The sequence below is a fragment of the Haplochromis burtoni genome, unplaced genomic scaffold (assembly GCF_018398535.1).
Source record: "Haplochromis burtoni strain Fernald_Lab_line unplaced genomic scaffold, NCSU_Asbu1 Contig_1085, whole genome shotgun sequence".
Classification (NCBI taxonomy): domain Eukaryota; kingdom Metazoa; phylum Chordata; class Actinopteri; order Cichliformes; family Cichlidae; genus Haplochromis; species Haplochromis burtoni.
Window position 1 is genome coordinate 30,067 of NW_024583446.1, and position 15,760 is coordinate 45,826.

General features: G+C 35.6%; 1 protein-coding gene across 2 annotated transcripts; it reads left to right on the top strand.

Annotated features, from left to right (window-relative positions):
- Positions 1-3,609: 3,609 nt before the first annotated feature.
- LOC106632625 lies at positions 3,610-15,728 on the top strand. 2 transcript variants are annotated; one of them, XM_042216496.1, is made up of 15 exons: positions 3,610-3,700; positions 3,866-3,892; positions 4,043-4,339; positions 4,527-4,808; positions 4,955-5,248; positions 5,392-5,670; positions 5,906-6,199; positions 6,637-6,930; positions 8,740-8,796; positions 8,949-9,029; positions 9,246-9,350; positions 12,135-12,175; positions 12,300-12,366; positions 15,340-15,380; positions 15,472-15,728. In XM_042216496.1, exons 1-15 carry the CDS (start codon positions 3,667-3,669, stop codon positions 15,568-15,570), a joined length of 2,292 nt encoding a protein of 763 aa, XP_042072430.1. In that variant the 5' UTR covers positions 3,610-3,666; the 3' UTR covers positions 15,571-15,728. The 2 variants fall into 2 exon arrangements, with proteins under 2 accessions (XP_042072430.1, XP_042072431.1); XM_042216497.1 differs by having other exon boundaries at positions 3,627-3,700; positions 8,755-8,796.
- The last annotated feature ends 32 nt before the right edge of the window (positions 15,729-15,760 follow it).

Here is a 15,760-nt window from a genome sequence, read left to right on the forward strand (position 1 = left end):
GACAGCAACTAAACTTCTGGAGATGGCCGGTCTCAGACCACATGGAGAGTGAATTGTTCTTACACGCCCCAGACGGGAGAGTCAAACTCTTTGTACAGTGACTCTTCCTCCATCATCATCAAAAGTGAGTCTGCGGCTTTACCACAAAGTACTGATATTATCTTAATGTATGAAAGCAAAGCATGCTTTCAGTATGTTGGTCAGACACAGATGTGATCCTAACTGCAGTTATTGTTTCAACTCTTCAGCTCCTCTTCCATGTAAACTCATCATTAATCCACCAGTGATCACAGAGACAGACTCAGTCACACTCAGCTGTGAGACTCCTTCATCTGTTTCTGAGCCTGAATGTTATTTACAGTAGCATGTTGACCATTGCAGTACAAATGTCTTTTTTTCTTTTCCATATTATTACATACTGATAAACCACTTTAATAACAGACGTTTTGTGCTGCAATATGTCAGTTTTTGTTGATCTAAAGGTTGGATTAAGAGCCACAGATTTAACAACCTTCATTCCTGGGGACAGAATTGATCAAGGTATTCTTCATCTACAGTAACCTAACCTCCATTACTGTACAATGTAAATGACTGTCACTCTTGTCCTATCATATCTTAAAAGAAAATCAATATTAATAAAGCTTTTTCACTTGTGAATTAGTTTTTAGTTAAACGCAGAAATTACTACTACAACTACTAATAATAATAATAATAACAACTGAGTTTTAAAAACTTTCATTACAAGTAAAATGTTTTCTACAGGAAGATGCAGTTTATTGTTTTGACAGGTTTGGTTAACTTTTTGCTGTCATCTGTGTGATTCTGAGAAGTCAATAATATAACTCTATTGATTTGTCTTAGATATTGATCACAAAATACCCACAGATTTATTCTGATAAGCATCACAGAGATGAGCTGCCCTTTGGGCCTTCTCCTGATGAGCTGGGCCTTCTCCTGAATTTACCTGCGTGGGTGTGTCCTACCATCCCTCCTACCTTAGGTGCCACCTTTTTCTTTTGTACAGCTGACTCCCATCAGTAATTAAAGGTATTAAAGGCCAGAGAAAGGTGAGCTCTAGGGCCAGAAAAAGCAGATGGAATGGCTAAGGAAGTTATTAAAAGAGTAGACGCAGAGGTACAGATACCATTATCTAAATCTGAAGGAAAGTGTATAGTTTGGAGTGAAAGTAAGAAGTTATGGAAAATGGTGTGGGATAATGAAACTAGAGGGAGACAATTGTATAGGGTACAAAATACAGTAGACGTAAAACAAATAGAGGACTGAATAAGAGGGAGGAGATTGTTATGTGTAGAATAAGAACAGGGCATCGTTACCTGAATGGCACTCTTTTTAGGATGGGGAAACATTTAAAGGGGCTATGTAATTGGTGTGGTGTTATGGAAACAATTGAGCTTGTATTTATTAACTGCAGGAGGTATGGTAACTATAGGAGAATGATGAGGATAGAAACTGGAATGAGGGGGGAACTCAGGTTTGAAAAGGTGGTTGAATGGCTAGGATGTAATGAAAGGGAAGGAGTGGTTCTTTGGTTTCTGAGAAGTACGGGATTATTTAAGAGGATTTAAAGAGCTAGATGCAGTCTAAGTAACGCCAGAGGGTGGCAGTAATGCAACTTCTATGGATGCAAGCTGCAATTAAAATAAAAGAAGAAGAAGAGCAGCTCTAGGGCCAGATCCTTGTTGATTTGCAGCTAGTGAGCTGTGTGTGTTCTGCTCCTACTCGGTGGAGAAGAGTGTGTTTGGCAACTAATCCTCTTTACTTACTTTTCAGTTTACTGACCAACGCTTGAGTTTTGTTTTGTTTCTTTAAATGGTGATAACAGCTTGTCCGTCTCTTTTAGTTGACCTATTAATAGAAACTTTAATAAAACTCTTTAATTTAACCCCTTTTGCCTCCCTGTCTCCTTTTTCTGACCTGGACACTTTTTGTTACTTTCCCTAATCGCCTGGACCTTTTTAGGGGAACGTAACAAAGATTAACAATGACTAACACTGAGCAGTGCTGATTTTCTAACACTGGAAAATAACTAAACATGTTAGTAACTTTACAGTGTTAGAGAATCAACACTGCTAATGTTAGCCATTGTTAATCTTTAACACTGACTAGGTTACTGTTAGAAATATAACACTGTCAAAAATGTTCATTTAACACTCAAAAGAGTAGATTCATATAGACAGTTTCTCGTGTCAATTTAACACTGGAGATTTTGTGTTATTTAAAAATAAAATGTCATACATCTTTTGACAAGCTGTTAAAAAGGAGAATAGCAGGTCTTTAGAGACAAATAATTCAAAATTACTTTTGATTTTATCTGGAAACACATGAGAGAGAGAACAGCTCATTTATAATACATAATTTAGCTTCCACCAACATATTTCTGAGGAAAAGACTGTTGCTCGCCTATTGAATAAATTCCTTCCTGTTAAGATCACCTCTGTGCCTATGTCCAGATTTCCATTTAACTTAACAATATCATCATTATATAGGTTTAAGGGTTTCAAAAAGTGTGCTACAGCAGGTCTATTTGGTCTCTGTGTCTCTCTGAGTTTTGATTACAAAAACGTATCCAGCATTTAGGAAACAGACAAAGAAAAAATTAGTGTGCATTGTTGTTTATCTTTTGTCTTTTTCCTGTTTTATTTGGAAGGTTAGTTTTCTCATACTCCTTGCTTTTATTTGACTTCCAGCTTTTGTCTGTAATTTGCTTCTCTGCTCTCATTAGTTTCACTTTCACTAGTTAGTTTGCTTTTACCTGCGTTCACTCGCCTATTTGTGTATATGGTCTTGTCTTGTGTTGTCCTCTACAAAAGCCTTGCTTCACCCACAGCCTGTGCTAGCTTCCTTTAAAACAGACTTTCTTCTGATTGACTGAACATCACAATGAGGAGATTTGAACAGCAGTTAGGTGGAGATACGTCTGTTCTCGAAGTCAAACCTCTTTACTTTATATGGTCTCATTTTAGACAAGTTATTTATAATTCTGTTTGTCCATTTATTCTCATATATTGAGGTTGTTGCTATGCCTTAGAAGAAAAAATATGGCATAGGCATTCATGGTTTATAGTAATGAGACCTCTGCTGTATAGTTTATATGAACTCTAGCTGTAGCTATACTGTATGCTAAAATGCATTTTTACTTGAAAGGAAGTTTTGTCATGGCTGGTGAACAAACACAAAAACTATACTGATAATCAGGTGGAAATGGTATCCCCATCTGTGTCTAAAGATTTCTATAACCATTTTTACCAACATCTCAAAATTTCATTAATAATCCATTTACTAAAAAGCAAATTACTTTTGTTTTGACATACATGATAAAGCATGTATTCACTAATCGTTCTGCCATGGTAGAAATAAACATGTATAAGAAACACAAAAGTGATCAACAGACACTTTAACTGTTATGTGCCTACAAAAAGGTTGACTAAATATATTCTAGTTATATGTGTGAGGGTTTAAAAAGCGTATCATTGCAGGTTCTCAGTATGTGACGTGTGTCTTACTGTGGCCAGTTAGCGTGACACTGTGAAAACTGTGGTTTTCCTGAAAACAAGTTCTAAAATTAACATTTAATGCACATGAGAGTCAGAGCAGTCAGACAGACTGTTGTAGTCTGTTCTGCACGTTCACATTGTTCTTTTAATCATGGCTGATCTCCTGCTGCTAGTCGTTCTCATGTGTAAGTTAAACTTCTTATGATTCATTGTTCATGTCAGCTATTACTAAATATAGTCTCACCTATTATTACTGTTAGGTGTTAGCATGTTTACCTCTAACACAAGTTTACATTTTGGATCTTTTTATTGTTGATTCTATTTTGTATTTTCCTTCTTTCCTTCTTCAGATTCCTTTCATGAAATTAAAGCACAAGGTCAGTCGTAGTTTCATGTGTTTATCACTGTATTAATTTTACTGTTTTGTCTCTGGAGTTTCTCTACAGTAACTCAGCTTTGCTCATCATGAATACTTTTTGTGCATATATAAAATATTTAACATAACATCTGCGTAAATGTAATTTCAGCCAGTCTTCCACCTATACTGAGCGTGAGTCCACCTGCGATCACAGAGACGGACTCAGTCACACTGAGCTGTCAGACTCCATCATCTGTTTCTGTGTCTCAGTGTGATTTCTACACTGCAAGCCAAAAACTGTCCAAAGGTTCCTCCTGTGTGCAGACACTGACAGCGACTGAGCTGCTGAAGATTGCACATAAGAGTTTACCTGCTGCGGTTGAAGTGAGATGTTCTTACACTGTACAAATTGATACTTTTAAACTGCCATCTCCTTACAGTGAGCCATCCACCATCACCATAAACAGTGAGTGACAAAAGTACATGAACAGTTTATAATATGTTTCAATAGTAATTATGGGGATGATTAGTTATTATCCGAGTACTTGCAATAATTATGAATCTAAATGTAATTATTATAAATCTACAATATAATATATATAATATAGATGCGAATGTGCTTAATTAATCTAACATGTACCTGAATTTTTCAGATCTCCGTCCACCTAAACTGACAGTAAACCCACAGAAGATCACAGAGACAGACTCAGTCACAGTGAACTGTCAGACTCCATCATCTGTTCCTGTGTCTCAGTGCTATTTCATCATTGCAGGGAATGAAATTGCCAGAACAGCTCCTTGTCTGCAGACTCTGACAGGGTCTGAATTTCTGTCATGGACACGTCAGAGTTCACCTGTAACAGTTGAAATGACCTGTTATTACCTTAATATACAGAAATCTCCAGTGAGTAATATGTCACCAATCACAATACAAAGTGAGTAAATGCTACTGCAATGAACGCAGTAATATGAGGTTTAAATGTGCATCAGATTAAAACTTTCAGAGTAGTTTTTTTTAAATTTTATTTTCAAATAAATGTAATGTTTTCTCTTTTAACTCAACAAATTTTTACATTTTTAGCCCCTCGACCTGAACTGACAGTGAACCCACAGAATATCACAGAAACAGACTCAGTCACAGTGAAATGTCAGACTCCATCATCTGTTTCTGTGACTCAGTGTTTTTTGCACTTTATGAATGGAAGAAAATCTACATCCATCTCCTGTCAGCAGACACTTACAGCAACTGAGCTGCTCTCTTTGGCACAGCAGAGTTCACCTGCTGAGGTGGATGTGACATGTTTTTACAGCTCAGAGCATAAAGGAGGACAATACCAGTCTCCTCACAGTAACAGATATTCCATCAGCATACAAAGTAAGTGATCATGCTGTGAGTGAAGAGGAAAATTGTCATGTGCATCAGGCAAAAACCTCTCAGAACAGTTTCTATTATTAGATTTTATTTTAAATAAAATAAACATTTGCTTATTTAACTCTACAAATGTTTACATTTTTTAGATCCTCGGCCTGAACTGACAGTGAATCCACAGATGATCACAGAGACAGACTCAGTCACAGTGAACTGTCAGACTCCATCATCTGTTCCTGTGTCTCAGTGTTATTTCATCATTTCAGGACATAAACCTGATAAAGCAGCTCCTTGTCTGCAGACTCTGACAGGGTCTGAATTTCTGTCATGGACACGTCAAAGTTCACCTCTTACAGCTGAAGTGACCTGTTATTACTTTTATATACAGAAATCTCCAGTGAGCAACATGTCACCCATCAACATACAACGTGAGTAAATTCTGCTGAGGTGCACTAATGTGAGGATGTTTGTCTACAGTATCAGTACAAAAAACAAAGCTGCTCTCAACTTAAGGGTTGTGGGAAGAAATTGTGTGAAATGTGTATTAAACTTGATCATTTTAAAAAGTAAAACTCTCAGTTCAGTTTCACTTAATATATTTTATTTTTAAGTAAATGAAACATTTGCTTATTTAACTAAAAAAATAATCTTTACCTTTTTTAGCCCCTCGGCCTGAACTGACAGTGAATCCAATGATGATCACAGAAACAGACTCAGTCACAGTGAACTGTCAGACTCCATCATCTGTTTCTGTGTCTCAGTGTTTTTTGCACTTTATGAAAGGAAGAAAATCTACGTCCATCTCCTGTCAGCAGACACTGACAGGAACTGAGCTGCTCTCTATGGCAGAGCAGAGTTTACCTGTTGAGGTCAAAGTGACATGTTTTTACACATTAGAACATAAAGGAGGACCACATAAGTCTCTGCATAGTAACACGTCCTCCATCAGCATACAAAGTAAGTGATCATAACATGCGGCTCTACAGTATACCTCTGTACAGTATGTGCATAAAGTTTTAGCTTTTATAAACCAAAGAATGAGACTAAAAACTGATTTTTATAAAGTTTTTCATTTACATGTAACCGATGTTACATTCTTAAATAAACTGCAATTTGTTTGAATTTAAGAGTCAATTTAAAACAAAATTTCCATTGAGTAACATGTCAGAAATTACAGCTGTTATACAAAGTGAGTCAATACTAATGCAGTTAACTAATATGAGGATGTCTGACAACAGTATCAGTAGAAAAAACAACTTCTCTCAACTTGTCGGTTGTTTGGTGTGAGGAAAATGTAAATGTGCATAACATACATATATTTCTCTTATTAGGTTTTATTTTCAAATAAATGAAACATTTCTTTAATTAATTTGAGAAATCTTTACATTTTTTAGCTCCTCGACCTGAACTGACAATGAATCTAATGATGATCACAGAAACAGACTCAGTCACAGTGAAATGTCAGACTCCATCATCTGTTTCTGTGACTCAGTGTTTTTTGTACTTTATGAGAAGAAGAAAATCTACGTCCATCTCCTGTCAGCAGACACTTACAGCAACTGAGCTCCTCTCTATGGCACAGCAGAGTTCACCTGCTGAGGTGGTAGTGACATGTTTTTACATGTCACAGCATAAAGGGGGACAATACCAGTCTCCTCACAGTAACATATCCTTCATTAACATACAAAGTAAGTGATCACAATGTGCTGCTCTCTATTATACCTCATTACAGGATGTGCATTTATTTCTACAAACCAAAAAGGGAAACTAAAGCCTGATGTTTATAAGGTTCTGTTTACCTTTAACAATGTAATCACCAGATATTAGGAGGTGATACATATTTCCATCCTTAAATAAACTGCCTATCTCTTGAATTAAATTAACTCCGTCCAGGGAGCAGAATTCTGAGTATTGATGGATGTATTTACAGTGCATTATGTGTTATGCACTGACATCAGATGACAGCAAAACAATATCATAGGGCTTCAGCTACCGATTATTTTAGTAATTGAGTAAGCTTCCATTTTAGAAATTATAAAGTTTATTGCATATAAGATATAAGATCTGTCAAAAAAGTTGTATTTAAAAATTATATGTAAATTATATATATGTGTGTGTGTGTGTGTGTGTGTGTGTGTGTGTGTGTGTGTGTGTGTGTGTGTGTGTGTGTGTGTGTGTGTATTTATATAAAATGTATTTTAAGAAAGCTTTATCTTAAATTAAAAAAAAGTATAAATAGTTAAAAATATCGTCAAAGGTCCAATAAAACAAAACAAGATATACGTGTAATCTAAACTATGGCACAAAACAGATGATACGATGGTCTAGATGTTAATAATTAATATTAATAATATTTTAGTGTCCAACCTAATAGCTCTCAGGTCAGCGGATCAGAGTTTAAATGCCCATTTATATTTTATTAGGTTGTTAAAAAAGTTTTTATTCCTATATTTTTAAATATTAATGCAGTTTAATTAGCACTTTATCTGATATGATTTCACTTTCAGTGTGAAAATGTTACAAGAGTCTTCAAGTTAATACGGTTTAGCCCCTGTTTGCTGCAGATACCACTTCCATGTACAATAAGACTGCTACCGTCAGCCTTCAGCAAGCTGTATGATTTAACCAGTCTGGTGTCAGACTCAGTTAACAGATCATCTGCATATTTTAATAGTACTTCTGGAGGCTTACTGCAGATTTTTTTCTCTGTTTAAAACAAATAGCGGTGGATGGAGCAGCTGCAGAGTTTGCTTTTCTTCACGCCAGAGTTTGTTGATCAGGTGCTTTGATGACGGACTCACGCTAAAGTAAAGGTTTTAATGGTGATTACGGGAACATCGCTGTTGTTTTGACATTAGAAACATTCTGTTTCACTCACCTTGACCTCACTGTCTCAGTAACGCCTCCACTTCTTGCGCATAAACAAACTCCGGCTGCATGTTAAACTGTGTCAGCGTCATCATCACTGTTGCTATTGTGTTATCAGTGTGTGTGGGATCAATGTTGTCAAACCTTTTATTCACACACTGCTTCTAAATAGTTTTGTATTGCAGGTCTTGTTCCAGTTGTGTTTACATCGTTTAATACATCGGAGCACTACAGAGCCGCGTGTTAAAGGAAGCATCGATGCAAAGGCTGTGTCGAGAGTTTTTTATAATCAAAGTATTCGAATCACTCAATCATTATTAAAGCCCTACAACATTGTTTAAGTGTTGTAGGACTAATTGTAAAACATTGACACTTTGGTGTTGTATGGCAGTATTGCAGTAGTGGAAGAAAAATGCCTTTTGTGGTGAATCCACAAGAAACTTAAATAATGAAACAATCACTACACAATCTTCTTTTATTGCAGCTGAAAAAAACACTTTGACCTTTGCTCCTCCCCCGTCTATGGACTTTACAAGTCACACAATCAGGAAAAACACAATTATTGTTAAGATGTTTATAAGTAAATAAAAATGACTAGGTCAATTGCTGTGGTGTTTTTTGACATCTAGAGATATTCGTTTCAGTGGGGACGACTTCTTCTGTGACCACACCAAGGACATCTTCAGGTTAGCAAAATTTCCTTAAATTGCATATTCATCACACTAAGAGGATTTTGCTTTGCATATCAGTGAAGTTTCTTCTTTGCCTACATGCCATTCAACATACTTTGCTGTTCTCAGGACCGTAAAATAAGAGATTTGTTGGTTTTTAACCGTAGACATTTCAGTAGACCCAATTTCTACAAAGCTCAGCACTACAGGGACGACTTCTTCTCTGACCACACCAAGGACATCTTCAGGTGAGCGAAATTTCCTTGCACTGTGTATTCATCATACTAAGAGGGTTTTGCTTTGCATATCAGTGAAGTATGTTCTTTGCCTACATGCCATTCAGCATACTCTCAAGACCATAAAATAAGAGATTTGTTGGTTTTTAACAGTAGATGTCTTTCTTCTTTACTTTCACCAAAATTGGAAGTAAGACTGACACTTGCTTGTGGTCTGTGCTTTTCTAGTACCTTCTGCACATAAACTTCTACCTGTAGTTGCAACTGGTTTTGGTGTAATTGTGGGCATCATCTCACTGGGAATGGCTCTTGTCTGTGTGAAAAGAAGAAATGGTAAGGACAGTAACAATTCCTTATGTCATGTATAACCCCAAAGCTTTTCTACAGTCTGAGGTATTTGTGAACACACTATATTATAAAAAGTTTATACACAAAATCGACCGACCAGCTCCACCGCCGTTCTGTTCATAAACTGACTGATTTCCTCTGACCTCCATATCTTTTACTTCTCTTACATACTTACATGCTTTCCCACAATTTTCTTATTCCTCTTTAAGACTCAGCATTATGTTTCAGCTGCTCCGCACCAACACTGTACCTCACTGCTTCAACACAACAGTGAATATATTAACTCGCCCAACTCTTTTAATCTAGCTCTTACTCTATTGATGTCACATCCTAACGGTGTGTGGTGACTTTTAGAGGAAGGAAAGCAGAGACATACCCCTCCTGCCCCCTAATACATTAATTCATTAAAAAAAATAAAAAAAATAAAGCCTCCCTTGTCATCTAACAAACCCTATTTTGGCAAATTGTACCAGATTAAAACATACCACTCTTTTGCTGCACTCTCCTTGGTAGTCTTCACCTCTCTGCACTCCCTCCTGCCTATAGAATTGTAAAATGTTATTACTGCTATAGTTATCTAACTATTTACTATTAGCTAAAAATGATCAGTGGTGATGATCCTGATTCTAACATGTATCAAATATATCTATATAAAAAAATAATCTGAGCTGAATTAACAGCACAAGAACTCTGTGACGTGTTTAACTGCCAATATGTACAACGAGATTAAATATCAATGAAAAAAGTAAGTAAAATAAGTTTTAGCATAAACTGTTAAACTCTGTGCATTTGGTCAACTAAGTGATTACTCCGAGATATCAATCTAAAAGTCTTAATGGAGCCTCCAAATGATCCGCTGGACATGGCAGACATTCCCTTCTCTATCATTAAAACTTTCAACACCTTAAAGGAGTTATTAAAGATTTCTTGCATCATAGGCCAAAGTGGCCAATGAAAGCACAGTCAGTGTTAAGTTGTCTAGCACACTAGTCTTGTCAAGGTCCAGAAGTTTGTCTACAATGACAAAACAACTAGTTGCAAACTGTAGGCAAATTTTGGTATCAATCCGATACCAGGTAAATTAACAGCAGTATTGCCAATACTGATACTTTTAATCTATAAAGAGATCTTATGTAGGGGAGAACAGTGTATCATGATTTATGAGATGCATTATCGTGTTAGGGTACCTGGGTTGTTGACCCAGTGTTTTCTGTTAGTTTTGAGTCTTGTTTATTCATTCTTATGTTCTCTGTGTGTCTTATGTTTCACAGTTCAGTTTGCTTGTGCTCAGGTTTATCAGTATTTTAGTTTAGGTTGTCTTGGTTGGTAATTGGTCCCATTCATGTCTTTGTCTTGTCTCTGTGTTCCAGAGACACAGAGATAAGACAAAGACATGAATGGGACCAATTACCAACCAAGGTGGCTGTGTTCTACCTGTGTTTTGTTCCCTCATTTGCCCTCATGTATTTATTGTCCATCTACCACCGTCAAGTGTCGCAATCTCCCTCTTGCTATGCCCTTTCCATATGTCCATTTTGTATCTGCCCTTAGCCCTCCCAGTTTTCTTATGTATCTATCAATCAAGCAATAAAACTCTCGTTAAGTTCAGTCTTGCTGAATGAGTGCTCTGACTTTTACTAAACACAATTAAAAAACACAGTAAAAAAATACTTTTAACTTTTCTAATATATTAAGTGTGTTTTTTAGAGACCTGGGATGTAAATGTGCCAGTCTTTAAAAGACTTTGTGTCAGCTTCTGTTGTTTAAATGTGCTACGGGGTAAAAAGCATTGACATGACAAAACAGAGAATGGTTTAAATATTTTTTATAGTGCATGTTTGAAGTATATTTTTTAATTTAAAAAATATATAGTAAAAATGTATTTAACAGAGTTCAGTGGGGAGCATACAAACTGGATAGAAGCAACCTTTGATCCAACTGCATTAGTATCTGTCCAATACTGATACCAGCGTTAGTATCGATATTATCGATATTTGGCTCGATCTGCCCACCCTATCACACACCCATGAGAATGCCTGTCCCCACATAGATTTCAAGTAGTATTCTGCTTCCAGAGTCAATTGACAACAGCTGCCACAAAATGACAGGGTTTTTTTTCTCATACCTGTTTGGATGCAAACATGTACGCCAGTGTGTTTGTGAAATGGACCCAAATGCAGAACATGAGAGGAGATGGTAGTGAGCTTTAAACAAAAGGCGAGCCTTTATTAGATAACAAGAAAACAAAACAAAACAACATGAACAGTGGTGAGAGCTAAACTAAAACCTAAACGGGAAAAACTAGGAAAGACTATCATGACTATGAACATGATTTTGAGCAGGAGCATGAAAGAAACTATGAAATACAAACATAAATGAAAACCTGAACTAGAATAAAACTCAACTTAAACCTAACTGGTAATACCAACAAAAGAACATATTTTCAATATAATATAAGAAAGCAAAAATACAAAATGAACTCAAAATGGACAAAAAAGGTATGAGAGAAGCTTAATTACAGATTGCTGTTTGAGATTAAAGCAGAGAACACTTTAGTATGTATTAACTAACAATCACTTGACAATTAATGCTTTTCTTTTTCTCCGTGATGTAACATCGCTGTCAAATCCACTATGACTTTAATTAATTAAATATTTATTCTTTAATCATTTCTGGTATTGTGTTTAATAGGATATCCTTGAGTGTTGTCTTTTTCTCCCCCTGTGTGGTAGTTTTTATACTGATTTTTTGTTCTGCCTTTTGTTGTAGATAATTTTTCAAGCACAAAAAAAACTGGCCGAGAAGGATGGGTACTTTTCTTTTTCTTTTTTGCCTTAATAAAATTCCCTTTATCTACTAATAATTCACGTATTTAATTACAGGTCATTCATGACTTCTCATCTTACTCCTTTTCTTCTCTTCTTATCAAACAAGATGTCTCCAAATGATACTGAAGCCTTCAATATGACCAGTTTGGTCCCTGGTGATGACCCACCTAAAGGTTAGCTACTGCTTTTTATTTCCTTTTTTAAATTTTGGTCTAAGGGTTGTTACAGTTGTATAACAAGTAACATTATTTTGATGAGGAACCAAAATGATATAATTTAATGTGCAAAGCATTTATACAATAAACACCATCTTAGTGCATGAATATCAGAGGGGTATACTACAAACCAAGGTCAACGTAGCCAGGCTTTCTTTGCATTAGTGGACTTGAAACTAGGGATGGACCAATCCGATATACAGTATGGGTAACAGTCTGATCCTGATGTAAATTACTGGATCAGATATCGGGGAGAAAAAAAATTTAATCAGATACATTAAATATCACAAAAGTACCTCACAAAACTTGCAACATGGCGCAACCCACAGGGAAAGAGAAATGTTCTGAGGGTGGCATGAGGTTGGTAAGGAAATCAAATGGAGTGGCAAAATCAAAGTCCTTTTTATCAAACACATATGCAGGTGGTCACATATGGTTAAAATGCACTAAGTATATATGCTTTTCATATAAATATAGTCTGTAACTTAATTATTTTCTGTAGCCCACACTTTAGTTACATAAAACATGCAAATTTTAATTTTATGCACTGTATAGCCTGTATAATAAATAAATATGTAGCCCAATAAGTATAAAATCCAGAAAGCTACACAACATGTGGTGGTTGCTTTAAAAACACAAGCCTAACTTTCTAAAGTTTCTAAAGTCCAAAGTTTCACACTTTTTTGGTTAAAAAAAATCAAATTGTTACATGCTTAAATTTACAAAAAATGTCAGAAATCTGCATTGTCATGAACAAAAATTTAAACCTAGTTTTTCACTATTTGTTGGGTTAGCACTCTGAGGTCCAAAATATAACTGGCTGCATTTTTGACAACTTTTGATTTTACATTTGTATTTCACGTTCAAATTGCTTCATTTTTTTTTTTTTTCTGCCTTGCTTCGTATAGTTCTTTTCAGCTCAACCTCACGTGTTTGAATGTAGTTGTTTTTTCATTTACATACTGTGTTAACACAACTGATCTGAAATCACACAAAAAACATAAAATCCCAGTAGTATTTTTTACTTGTTGAGTAAATTATTTTTACAACTTGAAATGCAAATATAAATTGTACATTTTGAAAACTTAGGCACATATTTTGTAAACATATACAGCTAGTTATCCAAAAATGCAGCCAATACAGCTGTTTTTGTTTTTTAATTTGTACAACCATTTAAAAATATTACTATAATTAAAATGAGAGAACAATCAGGTGTCACAATAAGATGCCCCACAAAATTATTTGTGCCAGTAAAAAAAAAAAGTTTATCCATCACAATACAGAGGAGAACACCACAGGGATAAACCCTGCAGGCCTGACTCACTCCTCTTTTTCACCTAGAGACAGCGTTTACATTGCAATCTGCCTTTGTGACATTCATTAGTACCATCACTCAAACACAAAACAAAATAACAACTACACAACAGACTAATTACACGAGACAACACAAACTAGATACTCCATGCTAAAAGTCACAAATCTCCCTCATCTCAAAACTCTCTCTCTCACTCGCTTGCTCTGTCTCGCTGTCTACCTTCACTCCCAGCTGCACCTTATGCACAATCTGTGGTATTCATTTTATTTCTGTCATCCTGTATTTTATATATATAAGATTTAGATTGGTTATTTATGGTTGGTTTATACACCTTTGTGTATGTATGTGTGCATATGTTCATGGGTGATATGGCCCAAAATACATATCTCGGTATTCTTTAGCTGGATGGTGATATACAATAGATATCTTGATATTTTTTAAAGCCATAAAGTAAGAACAAAAAGAGAATTCCTAATCAAAGCTTTGTCCCAAATCTCACATAGGCACTTTTATTAACATACAGCATAGATGTACATGAAAAAATTACTCAGAAATAAATTGTCAGCATTTATTAAATACTAATGCTCCATAAATGAATGTATTACTCTGCGAGGCTCCTGACTACAGTAGCCGTAATGCTCCTACAATCCATCAAGCGGTGGGGCTTCGTAGCTTACCAAAGTCGTACTAAAACATTTTTTGACAGATTGCTGAGCGCCGTGTACCACACAAAATTACAGACTTGGATGCAAATATTCTGATTGGCTGCCACGGTCTCCAATCAGCTGGCTAGCTACTGGATTCTGAAAAGACAGTCCAGAATGTAGCTAAATCCAGTGGAGTGGTTTGGTTTAAACTAGATTAAAACCAACAAGGGTCGTAAGAAATGATATATTTTAAAATAAAATAATTAAACATACTAACCGAAAAGGGATTTAGCAAAGCCTCCTTTTGGAATTAGATCCAGCTGACCATGATCATGGTAACCATTCACAAGATCATCACAAGTGTACAGAGCACTAAAATAAACGTGTTAATCTATTTATATTACTGCTCAGTGAAATCTTGGTGCTGCTGTCTATTTCTAAAGTAACAGCTGTAAAAGCTCTAAAGGGTTAGACTGCATGCGATTAAACATAAAAGAGACTTGGAAATTGTAGTTTGTCACCAAATAAATGAGAAATTAATTTTAGTGATCAAATAGATATTCCCTGTGATAAACAATCTACAAATGTAACTGATCACTTTTCTAATCTGTGTTCTAGTAGCTGCAATTACAACAGTTTCAAAACAAAAGTTTGTTAAAAGAATAGGACCAAGCAAAAAAAGATTAGATATTTTCTACTTCGCCATCTGAATGTGAATGCATGCCATGACAATGTGACATGTTTGCTGGGCTTTTTTTTACTTCTGTTTTCTACATGTTGTTTATATAAAATGGTAAAAAGAGATCCACTTTTGTGACACAAAAATCTCCTGCTTTACACTCAACGTACCTTGCTAACCCAATAATTTTCCTTTATGGTAAACTCCTCAGACATTTTCCTATTTCATACACATACAAGAAGACATACAAAGTGAAAATAAAGATAACTCTGGTTCTGTATTACTCACAGGGTCTAATCAACTCAAAAGACAAGAGTCTCAAACTGAGGATGTAAGTGAGACAAGTGCATCCTCAGCATTTAATATATTTACTACAGAAAAAAATACAGATGCAAATAACTTTTGCTCTATTTTTTTTCTAGTCTTCCTTATACCACTTGTACTCCAGCATCCCTGAGGAGCCAGCTAAAACACCTACAGTGAAAACCGACCTGGCATACAGCACTCTACAGGCACGCTGAAACACATTAAAAATAATTAACTGGCAGAAAACAGAAGATAAGACTAAATGGCCATTACACACTCAAGCCATATCGATAAGACAGGAAAATATTTTTCTTTCTTTCTTTCTTTCTTTCTTTCTTTCTTTCTTTCTTTCTTTCTTTCTTTCTTTCTTTCTTTCTTTCTTTCTTTCTTTCTTTCTTTCTTTCT

Excerpts from the sequence above, each read along its gene's own strand:
- LOC106632625 (XM_042216496.1), top strand. The coding sequence starts at position 3,667 with ATGGCTGATCTCCTGCTGCTAGTCGTTCTCATGT. Across the intron at positions 9,030-9,245 it reads CACACCAAGGACATCTTCAG|TACCTTCTGCACATAAACTT; the intron begins GTGAGCGAAATT and ends GTGCTTTTCTAG. Across the intron at positions 15,381-15,471 it reads AAGAGTCTCAAACTGAGGAT|TCTTCCTTATACCACTTGTA; the intron begins GTAAGTGAGACA and ends TTTTTTTTCTAG.